The sequence below is a fragment of the Elgaria multicarinata genome, chromosome 10, assembly GCF_023053635.1.
Source record: "Elgaria multicarinata webbii isolate HBS135686 ecotype San Diego chromosome 10, rElgMul1.1.pri, whole genome shotgun sequence".
In the NCBI taxonomy this organism is placed as follows: Eukaryota; Metazoa; Chordata; class Lepidosauria; order Squamata; family Anguidae; genus Elgaria; species Elgaria multicarinata.
In genome coordinates, this window is record NC_086180.1 from 45,695,779 (window position 1) to 45,712,799 (window position 17,021).

Here is a 17,021-nt window from a genome sequence, read left to right on the forward strand (position 1 = left end):
ATAGACTCCAGTGGTCATCCTTGATTTATACGGCTTGCATAGTTTGTCACCACAGAGATCACCTGGTAACATCCTGGATCCTGCTTCCAAGGCAATTCCAACATGCCGCTGGGATTAATGAATGAAAGCCCAAGCTTTAGGGAAAGTGTGTGAACATGTGTGTGTTTTTTAAAAAATGTTAACAACTTATGTTGCTGGAACTGCAAAAATCATCCAGAAAAGCAGGCGATATCACCAAATATTTAATAATGCAAAGTCACCAAGATTAACATTTCTTTTCAAAATGTATCATGGATCTTATGCACTGCAGCCAAATGTATCATGGATCTTATGCACTGCTTTAGCTTTGACCATAATCCAGTAGGTAACATCACAGACAATTCACTGCTGTGGGCTTTAAGTTCAAGTCCAGGCTCATAGTGACACTTACTGACTCAACCTTTGATCTTCCATCTGACTAATGATCAGACCTTGAATTCTGATTATGAGATACAGTGTACCACTTATTAAAAGGCTGTGTTGATTAACAAATGGCTGGTTGCCAGAACACTCAACCTACCATAGTTTATTGATGTTTTCTTTTGAATGACAGTACAGTTTGGTAAGAACAGGTCCTAGGTATTTGTATTCCCCCCCTCTTACATACTCGCAATCTGAGAGGTACACAAAGCGATTTGTGTTAACTAATGAGAATGGCTGTGTGCTCCTGCACACATTTTAATTTTGGGGGTCTAATGCTTAGGTGTCAGCTTTTCCATATGTTCCCTCTGGTGGTCGGTAGTACTTTGGGAAAGCCATCAGCTGAATCATGTTGAAAGCATACTTTCTGCATTTGATATTCTTCAGTACATTCTCTATGCGGCATCCTTCTCTGGTGAAAAGGGGAAAAAAAAGACAACTGCATGAAACAAAGAATAAATAAATATGTTTTATTTGTACATTGCAGAGTTTCAGCAACAATTGAAGTAAAAATAACAAAGATCCAACTCTACAATATATTTTCCACAAGTGATGATACATCTTACAAAATTAGATCCAAGGCCAGGCCCAATACATTTATTGCCCTTATAAGTAGGTTGTGGGATTTATTTATTTTTAATATTTATCTCTCACTGTGGTTTGATTAAAGATTAAATAATTTATTATATATTTTACTCTACTTTTAGAAATATATTTGCTTTAAAAAATTCTTTAATATTTTTTTCAGATTGGTTTTGTTTCATTTCTGTAGGACATGTTAAAACTTCACATGTAGCCTTAAGTGTGCAGGTTCTAGGAATAAGGCATTTTATTAAGTCTGGCCCTATAGATTTGTAAAGGAAACTTCCATCTTTGTCTCATCTTCAATATGTTTAGCTTTGCAAATGAAAAAGAGAGAGAGAGAAAATGGCTTTCTGATAGCCTGATCCAACTCTCTGCTTTACAAAGGAAGGATGCTTGGTTCATACACAGTACAAAAGTCACAAGAGCCAACAAGGTGCATCAAGACGCAAAGAAAACTTTGTTTAAAAGAATATAAATGTGTCTTGTAAAGCAAAAGCAACTAAAGCAACAGTTACAAACAGGTTAATTTTGTTACAAAACAGAACTTACTGAATGCCATAGAATGGCTTGACAGGAAAGGGTTAGTTGCAACAAATAAAAAAGAGTGAACTATTTGCTAAAACAGAAGGATCCTACCAGCAAGTAACAATGAAAGCAGCACACTGAAAATTAATCTTGCAAACAACCTGTCCAGAATACACAACTTGGATTTAGTTCTATGTGTGCAAAAGTAGTTTAAATCTTCACACACCTTTTGATTGACTAAGGGCTAATTATCACCACAGACAAAGGCTGGGTTCACACCACATGCTAATCCACCAGTGTGGGTTGTTGTTGAACTGTGGGTTATGATTTAGTCTCAATGCTGCACTTTTTCCGCAGGGTGGCTTATCGTGTTGTCTGAATGCAGCATGTTTTCCACAGGATTGCTTATTAACTGCAACCACCATGAACAACCCAACAACAAGCCAAGAGTTCTCAAAGTGACTTGAGAAAAATAAACCACACTTAATGTTTAACAAGCAACCTTGCAGAAAACACGCTACATTCAGACAACATGATACCCATTGTGGGTTAGCATGTTGTGTGAACTCAGCCAAATATTTCATACTGTAAGTTTTACCACCATATTTTCATATAAGGAATCATTTGTCTTATGTGGTCTTGCCATGTACAAATTGTGAAGTTACCATTCTTCCTTTTAAGATAAACCTTGGCAATTCACACATGGGAGTGCATGTGTGCGTCTTGGGGTGAAGAATGATTTCTGCAAGTCTGTCCTCAAGTAAAAGTTAGGTGGTAAAATCACCCTCTAAGGGTGTGAATTGGCACTAAATATGAGTCTTGTAAAAAGGGGGAATTCAAATTTCATGACTAGGTCATATCTAATCAAGAAACATGAATATATATAGTCCTTATTAGGACTAATGATAGTGCAAAAAGCTTTGCTAGGGATAGAAAGCAGATTAAATCACTTGATGCATAGTATGCTTTCTCAATTTCTTGGGATAGGGGAAAGATAACTTTTACAGTTCAAGACATCGGCTTCTTAAGGACCAATTTTTGGGTCTGAAAAATGTAGAAATAATACAGCACAATTTCTCATCTTAAGCTGTTGCTGTTCATAGAAAAGAAATGAAGAGAAGTGAACTTTACTGATATTTGGCTAATAATAAAGCAAGACTTAAAATAAGCCACACAACCAGCAAATGTGAGCTGACAAGCAGCAAGGCGACAGGATAGAAGTGACGAGAAGTTGGCTTGTTATCAGTTAGACAGCCTGTCTCGGGATCATCCGACTCATTCAGTGCTCCCTGGGTCTGTCTGCTGTTAAACAGGGGAAGTTAGGAACAAATAAGAGAGCATTTAATAGGAGAGAAAGGCAACACTTAGGTATTCCAACAACAAAGATGGCCACAACAGTATAACTAAGGTATGCTAAATAATTCCATTTAGGCTGTTTTGACTACTCAATAAGAATATATTCCACATATTGAAGGCTATTCTTCAAATGGAAAAACAGCAACACCAAGAATCCAGGGGGAAAGAAGCCCTCGCTGAAATGTCTTAGCACATTAAAGATGCATTCATGGGTTAGAAGCTCTCAATGGAATCCCCACCGGAAGGGAGCAAAACAAGCTTGAAATGCCACAAAGTGGAAGAAATGGATAAATGTATGATTTTTCAGGAAAGGAAATGGGAACAAGTGGGGCCAAGGCAAAGCTCTTCAGGATTCCAATGCAGCACTGCACCCAGGGCATCACCCAGTATTGAAATGGATGGGGAGAACACAGTTTTGTGGCACTTGTGTTTGTGCACTGGAGTTGCTATTTTGTAGCTGCTGACAACTTGGAATCTCTGGTTTCCCTTTATTTAAACTTCTACCATGTCAGTGTTATTTGTTCATTAAGTGCAGGGCAAATGTCAGCACTCCGCATCCTTGGGTAGCTACTAGGACCCCACTGACGATGAATGCTGTGCCCCACCTTTAAATTTCCCCCCTCCTAGCCTGGTGTTCGAAGCAGCAGTGTTTACTTACTATCATCACTCCAGGGCATTGTGAGAAATTAAAATGGCAGCTGGAGCCAGCTGCCTGGCATTAATTGGAGCATTGCTGCCACTCACTGCCTGATAAGCCCACTGAGGCTCTTTGATGGAGGAGCACCCCATCCCTGAGGGCATTTTGCCAAGAGGCCCCACAAATCTTAAGCCAGCCCTGCATAAATGCTTTCTGTAACAGTTATTTCAACATTTTAGTTCTTAAAAAGAAATCAAACAAATTTGATTATGTATTAGCAATTCAATATTGATGCAGGCCTAACGAGCAGGTCTGGGGTCTGGTCAGAGGGGAGACTACCTTGGAACCACATTGAGTTCCACAATAGAAGAAATATGGAATATAAGTGTAATAAATAAATTGATAAAAATCAATAATTAATAAACTGTGTCATCAGGAAATTTGACTATATTTTGGAATAAGGTGGTGAGATATTTGCACAAAAGAAAGTTTGTTTTTTAAACTACATAGCTATCGGAACATAAGAATATGTTCCTGCCTTCCACCAGGTCAGTCTATTTGTCCATCCAGACCAAGATTATCTATTCTAATAGGAAACAATTCCACAGGGTCTCAGGTAGAGGTCTGTTCCATGTCTTGCTACCTGATCCCTGCCAGGGATTGAAAACTGGGATCTTCTACAAGCAAATCATGTGCTCTACCACTAATTTTCCCCATATGAGAAATATTTAAGACTATTCGGACCCCTGAGTCTACTCTAGAGTAAAAATGAAGAAAAGACATAGCTGCTAGATACATATTTAAAGAAATGTCTGTTTTGGCCCTTAGCTTCTAGACAGCTAGAAGCTGGAATTCCTGGTGGACATTTTCCTGTGTTACTAAATGAATGTATTGCATTTTTCAGTTCTGGTGGGATTTATTTATCATGGCAATTAATCTCCACACACTGTGCCAAATAAATGACACTCATTGTGCTAGCCAAGCAACTTGCCTGATGAAGAATGCTAAACAAAGTGATCATGTTAACAGCCAATTTAGGTTTTAAAGATTGTGTGCAAATGTTATCTAAATTCTTGAGAAGTTCTTCACTGCTTTTAAAATTCTTTCACTTGGTTGGTGTTTTTTTGGGGGGTAATACTAAATAGTGATCCATCAGTTTGATTGGCAGAGTTGGGATATGGATATACACTACTTGGGGTGTGTGTGTTCTCTAGGTCTTTCCCCCCTCACTGAGATCAAGTTGCTTCCTCCACTCTGCCTCCCTGCCAAACTCCTAGAGACATAAAGGAGAAGAAGCACATAAACATGAAATTAACATAAGTTACCATCACTGAGAAAGGGGAATGGATGAAAACATCTTACATACGGGCCATACAGGAAGTATATTTATGGTTGCCATAAAGCAGAGGGAAGAGATGACATGTAGGAGTGTTGTGCAGCTTGAATGCTGAGGATTGGGAAGTTCAGTGGAAGATGCAAGATGGCATACAAAGCAGTGATCTGAGGGAACAAATGATGGAGGAAGGAGACTCTAAAGACACAAAGGGACAGTTTGTAAGTCCTAACAGGCCAAGATTCTGGGGGAGGGGGAACTTGGCTTATTGTTTATGCAAGCAGGAGGGGCTAAACAAAACACCGACTTTCTAACCATGGTTTGTTTAGAGTTATGCTCAAACCAGGAACTCTGGTTTGTCTCTCCCTTGACAAGCCGGAGTCAAAAGTCATGGTTTGTGTTGGCTTATGAAAGTGTTACAAAGATGTCCATAAACAATAAACTAGGACACTCTCTTATCATGGCCTATGAACTGGGCCTCGGGTAAGCATACAGTTGAAGAAAACGAGGCCTGGGTAGACAAGGCTGTGGGATAATGCCTGCCAGAAACCCAAGGGGAAATGGAAGTTGAAAAGTTGGTGATAAGAGAGTGCGTACCATTTCTCATTTTAATTTGAACTGACTAGACAAAGAATTTTGGCTGAGATGCAAATAATATTAAATTCCAGAAATTTCAAATATATAAACATTAAGTAAAAGATAGCAACTGTGATTTAAACTGAAGAAGCTGAAGAAGATTTAAACTGAAGTACTAATATATGTTGATATACCTCTATCCACAATTTCTAAGACAGGCTAACAAATCAGTGTTAGTATTTGAATTCAGATCTACAATATTGCATAATTATATTTTCCCTGAAGTGAAATAGTCTGTGTAAGAATGTGTGTGTGTGTGTGTGTGTGTGTGTGTATGAATCTGTGAGCATCAGTGAAATCTTCAGTTCACTTATGCTAAAATATCTGTCATAGCGTTTTGCATATTAGCACCATTTTGACAGGAGAGATATCATATCATCCAGATTCTACTTAGATAAGATCACATGAATTAAGTCTCTACTGTCAACTGTATGGATTTGATATTGCCTTAGTTCAGGTATGTGTGGCTATTCTTTTATTACAGGTAAAGCAGGGTGCTAAATGCCGTAATTGTACAATGATACATTGGTACAATGACTTCCCTTGATGGATAGAGTATTTTTGTAATAATGCATTTATATATGCAAGTGATCCACATTCTTTCATTTGATCTTTAAATCAGAGGAAATGAAGTTAGGAAAATGGGAGTGCTGTTGCTTATTATATAAATTAGGGACTAATGTAATTAAAATCAGAAAGCAAGATAAAGTTGATCAATGGGAATAGCAGAGAACTTTTAACAAATAAATGTCTTTGAAGGGATACTGATCTGACATTATTTCTGAATCTTTATAACTTTTCAAAGTTGACAGAAAACTGTAAAGAATTCTGGTTGCAAAAACAAGGGCACTTGAGTGGGAATTTTGCACTGTGCCTAGCAATCCATCTCCTTCAAGAATTTACTGCTTAACAGTTGCCATGGGTATTAATAGAAAAAAATGAGGCATATCAAAGCAGACACTTGAAAACTACTTAGCGTGCAATTCTATTCATGATTAGACATAAAACAGATGCACAACTCTCAACATTCCCCAGCAAGCATGGCTAGCTGGGGAATGCTGGGAGTTGTAGGAGTAATGATTTTGTGAATGGCTGCATGTCTCAAATAAATAGTGGAATTGCTCTTCCAAGTAAGAGCCAAAGATATAATCAGATTTCAAGCACATCCAGAGAATGGAAGCTGTGCCAAGGACAGTTAAGCACTGTTCTCTACCCACTCCTTTAATTTTGATATTCCAGTTCATGTCATACGAGATGTCACTGCAGAATGCTATGGTGATTCAGCTACATTTTTGCCTAAGGTCTTGCCTCTCTCCACTTCTCCAGGTCAGCTACCTTAGCTCAAGGGTTCCAACTTGTTCCCTGAGAGCCAGGAGTTCATCTTATGAAGCACACAGCCATGACTTCTTTCTGGCAGGAAGGGAGGCACACAGGTGACACTGTGTGCAATGAACTCGTGTTCATTACAAGTCCTTCCACCATTCACTTTCTAATCTTGGACCCTGTCATTTCATTGCCCTCCGCTTATCTGCAGCCCCCTCAAGCCTGCAAATACCATTAATGAAGTGATAACAATGTACCACTCTCAGAGTGACAGCTCCTCTGCTGTTATGTAGAATAAGGGTATTGGGAAAGGAGGGCATCACTCTGAAGGAGAGAGAAAAGATCTCTTCGAAGGGACCCATTCCTTGGTGGATGAAGAGAGCTCCTCTGAAACTGAGTATATGCCTTAGGGTGTGTATGTGTAGGACTCTTGGTTGTAGTACGTTATTATAGTTAGGGGGAGGCCAACTGGGGTGTACATGGTTATAGAAGATAATTCTATTATTTTTACTTTAAAAGTATCATGTCCTTCTCTATAACAAAACAGTGCTTATTTCTAAGTACATATGTTTAGCAGCAGAAGCAAACTCCATTGTATTCCTCTTGCATGATGGTTCTATGATTTAAGCAAGGTTAAAATGGGTAACTGCATATATTCAGAGGTGCCCCCCCCCACTCCAAACTAGGGTTTGCAAACATATGTTTGTTTTTGCTTGAACTTATCAGGAACGTAGAAGCACTTGTGAAGTATGGAATGGCAGGAGGGGCGAGAGAGAGAGAAGATGCAGTAGTGGCCACCTACTTTGATGGCTTCAAAAGGGGATTAGACACATTCATGGAGTATAAAGCTCTCAATGGCTACTAGGCACAATGGCTATGCATTACTTCCAGTATTAAAGACACTCTCAATACCAGTTGCTGGGGAACACAGGCAGGCAGGTGCTATTGTGCATGTGGGCTTCTCATAGGCGGGGGTCACATTGCCTTGTGGGTAATCTGTTGGGGGGGGCATGTTGATGGTGGGCATGGACAGAGCCCAAAGTGGATGGGTTACTCTTTTCCTCTTTCTGCCACCCCCTTCTTTCTACTAGTCCCTTTTCTTTCTCCCTCTTTCTTGCCAAGGCACAGACTGCCAGAGAAGAGACAGATAAATTTTGTTAGAAGTCTAAACTCATAGCATGCAGAAGTGTTGAAATTAGGCTGAGCCCCACATAAAATTAGGCCAAGAAACAAAGAACAGAAACTTCAAATTTCTGAAACTCACACACAAAGGAGAGAATATTCTATTATGTCTAAATTTAGCCATTTGATTGTATTTGAACGGAGACAGGGATGTTAAAGCACTACAACCACATACAGAAAAACAATTGAGCATTTCATAAAATCAAAATGGCCGATTTCTAGTGTTGGCAATGTAGTACATGGATTATTTTATCTGCTGAAATAGCAAAAGGTTATTGGTATAAGCAGCAGCAATGCAATCATTTCCTCCTTTAAGTGTCACCAATACAATGGAAGAGATTTAAGCACGCACTTAACTCTTCCACTGAAATCAGCAGGCCTTAATTTGCTTGAACTGTGCCCCTAGGTACTACCAGAGAATTATGCCAACAACAGAAAATGAAACCAGGAAAAATGGTCATTAGTACAGAAAAACACAATTCAACTACTCTCAGTTTAGATGTCCAGATGCCAGTCATGTGAATTCCACCGAACGAAGTTTTTTCCCCCCTTTTCTTTTCCCATCTTCCTTGCTAACAATTGGACAAGCTGCCAAAATAGCATCAGTAACTGAAGCAAACCTCAAGGCACATTGTCAGGCTCTACCTTTCTTCACAATAAGCCAGACAATAGGGTTGAATTGTTTGGCAAGGGAAGTCCCAAGAGCCAAATGTGTTTTATTTGTCCTGTCTTTCATGTCGACATTGGGATAAAGATTTTTAAGGAAGGGAATGCATTACTGGAAGTGGAAGAAAAAAATTGACATGCCTGTCTCCTCCTGTTTATCTGCTTCTAAAAACAATGCTTGACTGCACAATTATTGGGAACTGGTCCCAGTGCCCACAAGGAAGGAAGGAAGCACCTCTCCGCATAGCAAGCCTGGTGTTTAAAAGGGGTTTGAACTTTTGATCAATGCATCTGAGTGACTATCTCGTTGTTTCCTTCCTGTCTGTGGTCATTATCGTCACGGCACCCATTGGCACGGTCTCTTCAACAATCCTTAGAATTCTACACAGACTTTATAGAAGATTCTCTCACATAGATTATCTCCCCCATTACCATTCTGTGGGTGACTACAAAGTTACTGGCTTTGTTTTTAGTATTGAAAGCATATGGCCTAATGCATCATTAGCTTAAAGAAAACATATTGACAGAAATGTAGGGATTTAATTCTTTATATCTCTGAAGATTGAAAAGGTTATGATAGATATATAGACATAAATTTTTAAAAACAAATCCAAATCCTGAAGACACTGAACATCTCTTTCAAACCGTCCCCTACCCCACCCCCAATGGCACAAGCTAAGCTGCTTTTGGAACAGAGGGGATTTCAAAGCAGTTTGAGATTTAGAATGGGAGACTGTTGTCTAAAATCTAGGAAGTTTGGGGTCCAACTCATAATTGCTCACTGTTTTCAAAGTTGGGGTGTGTGTGTTCATTTCTGTCCCCTCCCTCCCAGATTTGAATTTAAGTACACTACATAGTTTAAATCTGTGATGCTTCCAGGATATTAAAAATGACAATTGTCATTTGGAGGGGAAAATGGACAATGTGAAATAAGCAAATGCATTATGCTTGATGCAACAGAGTAAAAATTACATGGCAATATAGCCAGAAGATATTGCAAGCACTTGGTTGCATTTTCATTGGGATTCAATGGAAAATAAGGCCAAATCAAAAAAGCAACAACATCTGTGTGGGCTACACCACACTGCCTAACCTCTATATGGATGATTCACTATAGGGACTAAAAAAGGCTGGTTTCCTTCTGTTTGACGCATGCAGCTCAGCACATAGTGCAGGTATAACATCAGGTTATTACTGGAAGCCATTTTCCACATTTTAAATCCCAGATGCACCTTCCTTTGACTGGACACCCTGGTGCAGTACTTAACCACTCTGATTTCCACCTGCTTGAGGTGGGGATATTTTGTGTCCTAAGACCATCTCTCCGTTTCCCAACAAACAGCATCAGCTTCCAGTCTGAGTCATTATCTGCCTAGTGCTTGTGTTATGACAGCTTCATTGGAGAACCCTAATAATAAGGAATGGGAAAAAATGCAAGCGCTACCATGCTTAAGAACAGGTGTACTTGCAAGTCACTGCAAAGAGAGAAGTCATAAGTCTGGGAGCCAATTCTGGATTCTCAGGGTTATCCGTGTCTATCTTGAGAATAAATGGAGGTTTAGCACTTTCCCCTTTTCAACACAGTTTATCATTTTAATCACAAAAGCGATTTGCAGGTGCAGTCTCCCAAAGGAAAACTGTAATGTGGAAAAGGGCTGTAGATATAAAAATGATGAATTATTTTTAGTCCCTGAAAGGAGGTAAATAAACAAACCCCCAGAAAAACAGGTATACTGTTTCTTTCTGGCAACATTTTGAAGGGTTTGAAATGTTGAGATTATTGTTAGACATCAGGGAAGTCAAACTCAAACTCACTCACCTCACTCGGTAGCCGCACCATAATTGCTCACCAACAGATTATCATTGTTAATTTGGGAGGGAGAGCTTATAGAATTTAATTATTTATTGCATTTTTATACAGCCCAATAGCCAAAACTCTCTGGGCAGTTTACAAAAATGCAATAAGTAAAATAGCAGAGTAAGTAGTTAACTTCTAAAAAAAGTACTCCTCACCCTCCAATCCCAATGTGCTACCCTTCAACAGCTTGCTGCTTAAAATGTTTTTACCATCTCCACCACTAACCCCAATCAACAGATCTCTATCCTGGAGGTTTCAACTCCCCATCTAAGGTCTCTTGTGTTATCACTTGCCATCCTAAATCATTCCTCATCCCAAAGCGTTTGGCCATGGCCATCAATGGCATACTCTACAGCAGAAAGTCAGCAGTGGCAGAAACGTTCCCCTCATCAGCCTAGAAGGATGAGGTTATCATGAGACCTTCTTTAAAAAGTTAACAGACAATCCCAGGTTGAAAGGTACAACATGGCAGGAAGTTTCAGGCACTGTTCAGAACAGAACATTTTCTGATACCCCTTATGGGAGTTTCCTCTTTGACAAATAGGGACAATATTTTGTGATGCTCTACACTCTTCTACTTGATAGAAAAGACAATTCCTCACTTGTTTTAACAAAGGTCATAAAAGTCAGAAGGGGAGGTTTGATCCTGACTAATAACGCCATTGGCAGTTTTTCTCTCTCTTCCAACTAAGAACCCTAAATAAACAACCAGCAAGTAATCACAGTTCACTTATACAAGTATAATCCCACTTATATCCGAAGAAGCCAAAGGAAATGGCAAACCTCCATCTCAATAGCCAAGATGTAAACTGTAGCCAGCAGCCAAGATCCACAGGTCTGTGGAACTAGTTCCATGAGTCTAAAGGCGCTTTAGTCTCCTTAGGCTTTTTGAACAGCAGACTCCATGCAATGTAGGGGGATTGCTTTTGAATCTGTGGAAGTTTCAGAAGCAATTGTGATATGGCATTAGGGGACATAGTGGTCAGCTGTAGAAAGCGTGAAAAATTCAACTGGGCCAGTGCAAAGTCCCTGAGGTGAGCCAAAGGACCAATTCTGATGCCAAGCATGATTTGAATAAGAAAGCCGATCTGAAATTTCTTCAAACAATATTTAACATATAAACTGTGCATAATTCAGTTGCATTATTTCTGTAAGAGGAGTTATTGTTTTGTTGGTTTCTTACAAAGTTAGATGAACACAGTATTGTATTAACTTGACAGATTTTTTTATAAGCACAATACAAACACTGCACTTAATTCTTTTGTATACATAGCTTAGCTTGACAGAAAGGCAGCTGGCCAGAATGATATCATGGCCTCCTAACTGGAGATAAGTAATCAATTAGAAACACTTCATTTTCAACAAGTATTTACAATGATAAACCTACAGGGATATGTTATGTTTTCCTTTTGTTTACTAATAAAAGCTAATGGACAACACTGACTGTGCAATATATCCAAAGTTAATGTTCTTATGTCCAGGCTTAGGCTGATACTATGGGTATGTCAGAATTCACATTTCTTCCAAACACATGCCCATAATCAATATGCCACAAAAAATTATAACAACTGGATTCCAGGTGAAGCAGATGACTTTTCTTGGTCCCTTGTTTAATGTAAGCTCTTATGCACGGCCACATGAAAATGTAAAACAGCAGCAACCTTCCAAAAGGCCTTATTCTCTGCACCAGGCTGAGAGAAAGAGAAAGAGAGACTGCCCTCCTATCCACTCACAACTACTTGTTTTGGTATTTATGCCTGTACTTGCTTCTATACAGGTGTGAAGGCAAGGAGTGTTTAAGTAAAAAAAATATGTGGAGAGTGAGGCCTTAGCTATACCTAAGTCTGGGGGAGAGGAAGGGAGACCTCGCGCCCCATTTCCATGTAAGGCGTGACGACTTCAGGAAGAGAGGCGTCGTGCCTGCCATTTTTTTTAATTTTTAATTTTTAAAGAGACAGGAGCACAGGAGCGCTCGAGCAACTAACACTGAGTGTTGTTGTTTTTTTTTAAAAAAATCCCCCGCTCCCCCACCCTACCCCCCATGGGTGCAGCGCTCCTGGTTCCACGCAAGTAATCGCACGGAGCCGGGTAAACCTGTGGAAACGGGCCTCATGCTCTGCGGTCTCGGGCTGAGCCCGAGACCATGGAAAAAGCAGGGCCAAAGGGTAGGGCTGTATCCCGGGGCAAGGGAGGGATGATCCCTCCCTGATCCCGGGGGATCCCCTGTGCCGTCATGTGGTCGCACAGGGACGATCCCAGGTATCAACCCGGGATATAGTCTGGTCTAGCTAAGGCCTGAGAGAGAATGCACAGTGTCTGTGGATGGAGAGAAAGAGAGAATGAATGAATGCTATGTAGACAAGTGAGAATATGCCTTGGTATACAATTGAACTTATATAGCATATTGTTTTACCTCTTTCTCTAGCCAAAAGTTACAACCAAATATTGCACAAAGTTGATTGGATTTGACATTCCACTCTAAACCAAATAAATTTTAAAAACCGATCAATTGGCAACCGTGTCAGGGAATGCACAAAGGTGCTTGGAGAAGCCTGACTCTCTTCCTTCTTCAGGGAGGTGGAGACCACAGCTGTGCAGGTGTGATCAGCCTCTTGCCACTCAGTCCAGTCCAGGCATATCTCACCTTCTTGCCAAAGCAGTTGAAGGGAGGTGGAGCAACTGCAATTGCTCCGAATGACACAGACATGTTGGCCACCTACATTCGAATTTCTGTTTGCTTCTCATCTATTTATAGCACCTGTGTGACACAGGCAGAAGGAATACATTTTGCAGTACTTAGGCCTGTCCTTGTCAGAAGAAATAATTGAGTTACTGCGAAATGTCGACAAATTCAGGAAACACTTGTTGAGTGGAAATATTCACAACGTACAAACAAAACTCTGTCGATGCTTTGCAAAATGAATGTATTCAGCATTTGATATCCATGTTCAAAAGTCCTAATCAGAAGGCCATGAGAAATACTCCATAACAAAACAAATCTCAACAATAGATTTTATCAAAATAGGGTTCATTGTTTCCGGCTAGGCTTGGGATAGATTGACTAACAGTTCTTACCAAAAGTAAAGTTGAAGTTTTGGATCGAACATTCATTACCTTGAATTCTACAGTGCCGTATGCTACTATCACAGCTTCCTCTCTTTTATTATTTAGATTGCTGTAGTATTTCCTAAAGAGGTTCTGCGCTCTGTTAGCTGCTTAAGCTACAGGATAGCACAGCAATGCCTGGAGACTTACTGGAATGTAAGTGAAAGATTCTCGATTCCTTCCCCACCACTTTAAAATATTACAACACTTGATTACATTGCAGTTTTTCAGGCTATCACACCTATTTAGGATCCTAATCCCTAGAGAGATACCAGAATAGGTTCCCCACACTAGATTCTATTTTAGTTTAAAAGTTGATCAGTCTTGTTTTTCCTTAATTGGTGGCTAAATTATAGTTGCTCCACTGTCAGTAAAAATGTGCTCCTACATGAAGGCAATAGCAAGCTGACTCCATGCTCCTTTGCCACAGAAATAAGCCTCATAAATAAAATGTTGAAGTATTTATCACCCTGGAGGACAGTTTACAATCTCACACCAATTTATAAAACAGCCAGTCCTCTAGATGCTCTGTGTTGGAAGGAACTGGGAACAACAAAATGCTCAGAATTGACAGCTCAGGAGGATATCAGTTAATAAATGTCCCCATTGTTTGTAGTAAGGAAATAAACTCTCCTAATTTCAATGTGGGCCATTAATTAGAATGCAATACAATATGCTTGAGAATATACATTATGAGAGCTTTTTGGTCAGTTATTCCTGACAACATGGGGTGGTGTGTGTGCATGCAGGGAACCTTGGGAATCATTTTTAAAATTTACTTTTGGATGAACAGCACATCCAACCATTCAGAATGAGTAACAATATGCAAAATGCCCTACTCTATACTTCCCTATCCTTGGCTACCAATGGAACTTGCTCCCAGGTAACTGGGTATAGGAATGCAGCCTTAACCTTTTTCAGAAGAGAAGTCTAAAGTTGAGAGGCTGCCATTGAGAATACCTGCGTGTGTGCTGGGGTGCTGAGTTAGCACACTCATGGTAAACATAAAAGAGTGTCTTCTTAAAAGAAATATATTAGAGACTTCCTGGTTTAAACATATTTATTTGTTTTATACCCTGCCTTTCTACCAAAAAAAAGGCACTCAAGGTGGCTAACATAGTTTGTGTGAAGGGGTTGCATGTATGGGCAAACAGCTCATTTATACCTTGGCTTATTAAGCTGATATGATCATCCAAACACAGCCAATGAGATATCAGCTGATCTGGATAAGTGTTTAAGGAGTTATCACACACAACCATAAGGAATATGTGATTTCCCATCACATGTTATCCTAGATCTCTTCTGCCAATGCTAATTCACATACACATATCTTATTTAATATATTATTTAATACAATTTTTTTAAAAAAATGTATTCTTTTTAATGTTTACCATTTTTAACTGTTGTAAACCACCCAGAGAGCTTCGGCTGTGGGGCGGTATATAAATGTAATAAATAAATAAATAAATAAATAAATAATTGCAACAGCAACATTCATGCTAAAGCCTTTATCCCTCCCTCAACTCTGATTCCAGCATCAATGACTCTAAATTAGAGTGCTTTTCTAAAAATCTGAAAAAATATCACAATTGTTGTCCCTTTCTATCAGTATCAAATATCTTAAATTTGAGACAGCTGTGAACCCTACCACTGGCCACCTGCACAAGGGCATGATTAGATCCTGCACACTGTGTTTAAAAATATTCTAGCCTGGTCTACAAGTAAAAAGTAGTATTTCAGGATGGACCAACACAGACACTTACATATGAATTCATAAATGCATCATATTTAATGTAATTTTACTATGGGATATTGGGCAATTGTCTTAATGCCATTTGAGAGTGAAAGTGCTTGCAATGTCCAGAGCTGATGAGTTTTGCAGCGTTCCTTATCAAAGAGTTGAAGATCCTTCCTGTCAATCATTCCATACAAAGATAGAGCTTTGACAGTCTATTCTGTAGAGTCATCATCACTTGACAACAACTCGTACTCCAGAAAATAAGAGAAGCACTGAAATCCCAGTTTCCCCCACTCCTCAAAAACTACCATGAGGAAAAAAACAAGTTCCTCAGAGGCTTTTATGACTGGAGTTGGAGGAGTTCAATGAATAGCCTTTAAACTAACAGCTTACAGAAGTAATGACAAAGAAGGATGATATATGAGTGTCATGTTTTCTATTAGACCAAGTTTGAAACCAGAGGTAGAGAGCCTTTAATGTCATAGAATCATAAAATAGTAGAGTTGGAAGGGGCCTATATGGCCATCGAGTCCAACCTTATGTCCAGCTGCCTCTTGAAGGCCTCTAGTGTGGGAGGGCCCACGACCACCCCAGGTAATTGTTTCCATTGTTGTGCTGCTCTAACAATCAGGAAGCTTTTTCTGATGTTCAGCTGGAATCTGGCTTCCTGTAATTTGAGCCCATTATTCCATGTGCTGCACTCTGGGGTGACTGAGAAGAGATCCTGGCCCTCCTCTGGGTGACAACCTTTCAAGTATTTGAAAGTGTGCTATCATATCTCCCCTCAGTCTTCTCTTCTCCAGGCTAAACATGCCCTGTTCTTTCAGTCTCTCCTCATAGGACTTTGTTTATCCATAGTGAACTTTGGATAAAAATGTCACCGCAGTGAGGGGGAGTAATCCTCCACCCCCAGTGTTCCATCCTACTTGGTGGAAAAGGATCTCACAGTTCCAGTCAGGCATGATCACATCTGCCCTGGGATGTGATTGAGTGTGATCCTTTAAACATGGTAAAGAGTAGGGTTGAGGACACTTCTTTATGAAGGTTTTCAGCAGTCCCTCCTTTCAGTGATTTCTGGAGGGCTCTCCAAAGTGGGGCAAAGGCGGCCAAAGTCTAATTTACGGAATGCAACAAAGACTAACTTACGAAATTAATTGACAGATGTTAGGCAATGCAAAGATAACCACTAACTTAGATTTGATTTTTGTGTTATGGCCTTCTTGAGTATGGCCCCAAAAGACTTTCTCACAGAGGTGATCCATGCAGTTGGTGTAATTATTAGTGGCCATGAAATTTAAATCTACTCTTATATACCTCAAAAAAAGGGAGCAAACTAAACTTTAAATGATAGACAGATCTACCAGTAGTTGTTAGCTATTGAATGTCTAGTTCATGTGTTTCCCCTTGAATGATGGAAAGAAACAACTGGGAATAGCCATTGACATAATCTCCTAATTTTGAGGTTCTAATGAGCACTGTTGGAGACAAAACATCTAAACAAAATGCTGCTGTGGGTCTGATCCAAAAAATGAACAGTGGCATTCTTGCATTCTGAATTCTTCTGGAAGATTACAATTGGTCTGGGTAAATTTGTTATGTATAATTAGACTGATACAGA

The 17,021-nt window shown here is 39.6% G+C and overlaps 2 protein-coding genes across 2 annotated transcripts in view; one reads left to right on the forward strand and one right to left on the reverse strand.

Moving 5' to 3' along the window:
- SCOC (short coiled-coil protein) overlaps window positions 1-17,021 on the forward strand; it is a 652,090-nt gene that overhangs the window by 551,204 nt on the left and 83,865 nt on the right. The gene's annotated exons all lie outside the window — the stretch shown is intronic.
- INPP4B (inositol polyphosphate-4-phosphatase type II B) overlaps window positions 161-17,021 on the reverse strand; it is a 257,893-nt gene continuing 241,032 nt past the window's right edge. The window contains exon 26 of the mRNA XM_063136347.1: window positions 161-871. Coding sequence (XP_062992417.1) covers window positions 739-871 — 133 coding nt within the window. The 3' untranslated portion in view covers window positions 161-738. The remainder of the gene's footprint in view (window positions 872-17,021) is intronic.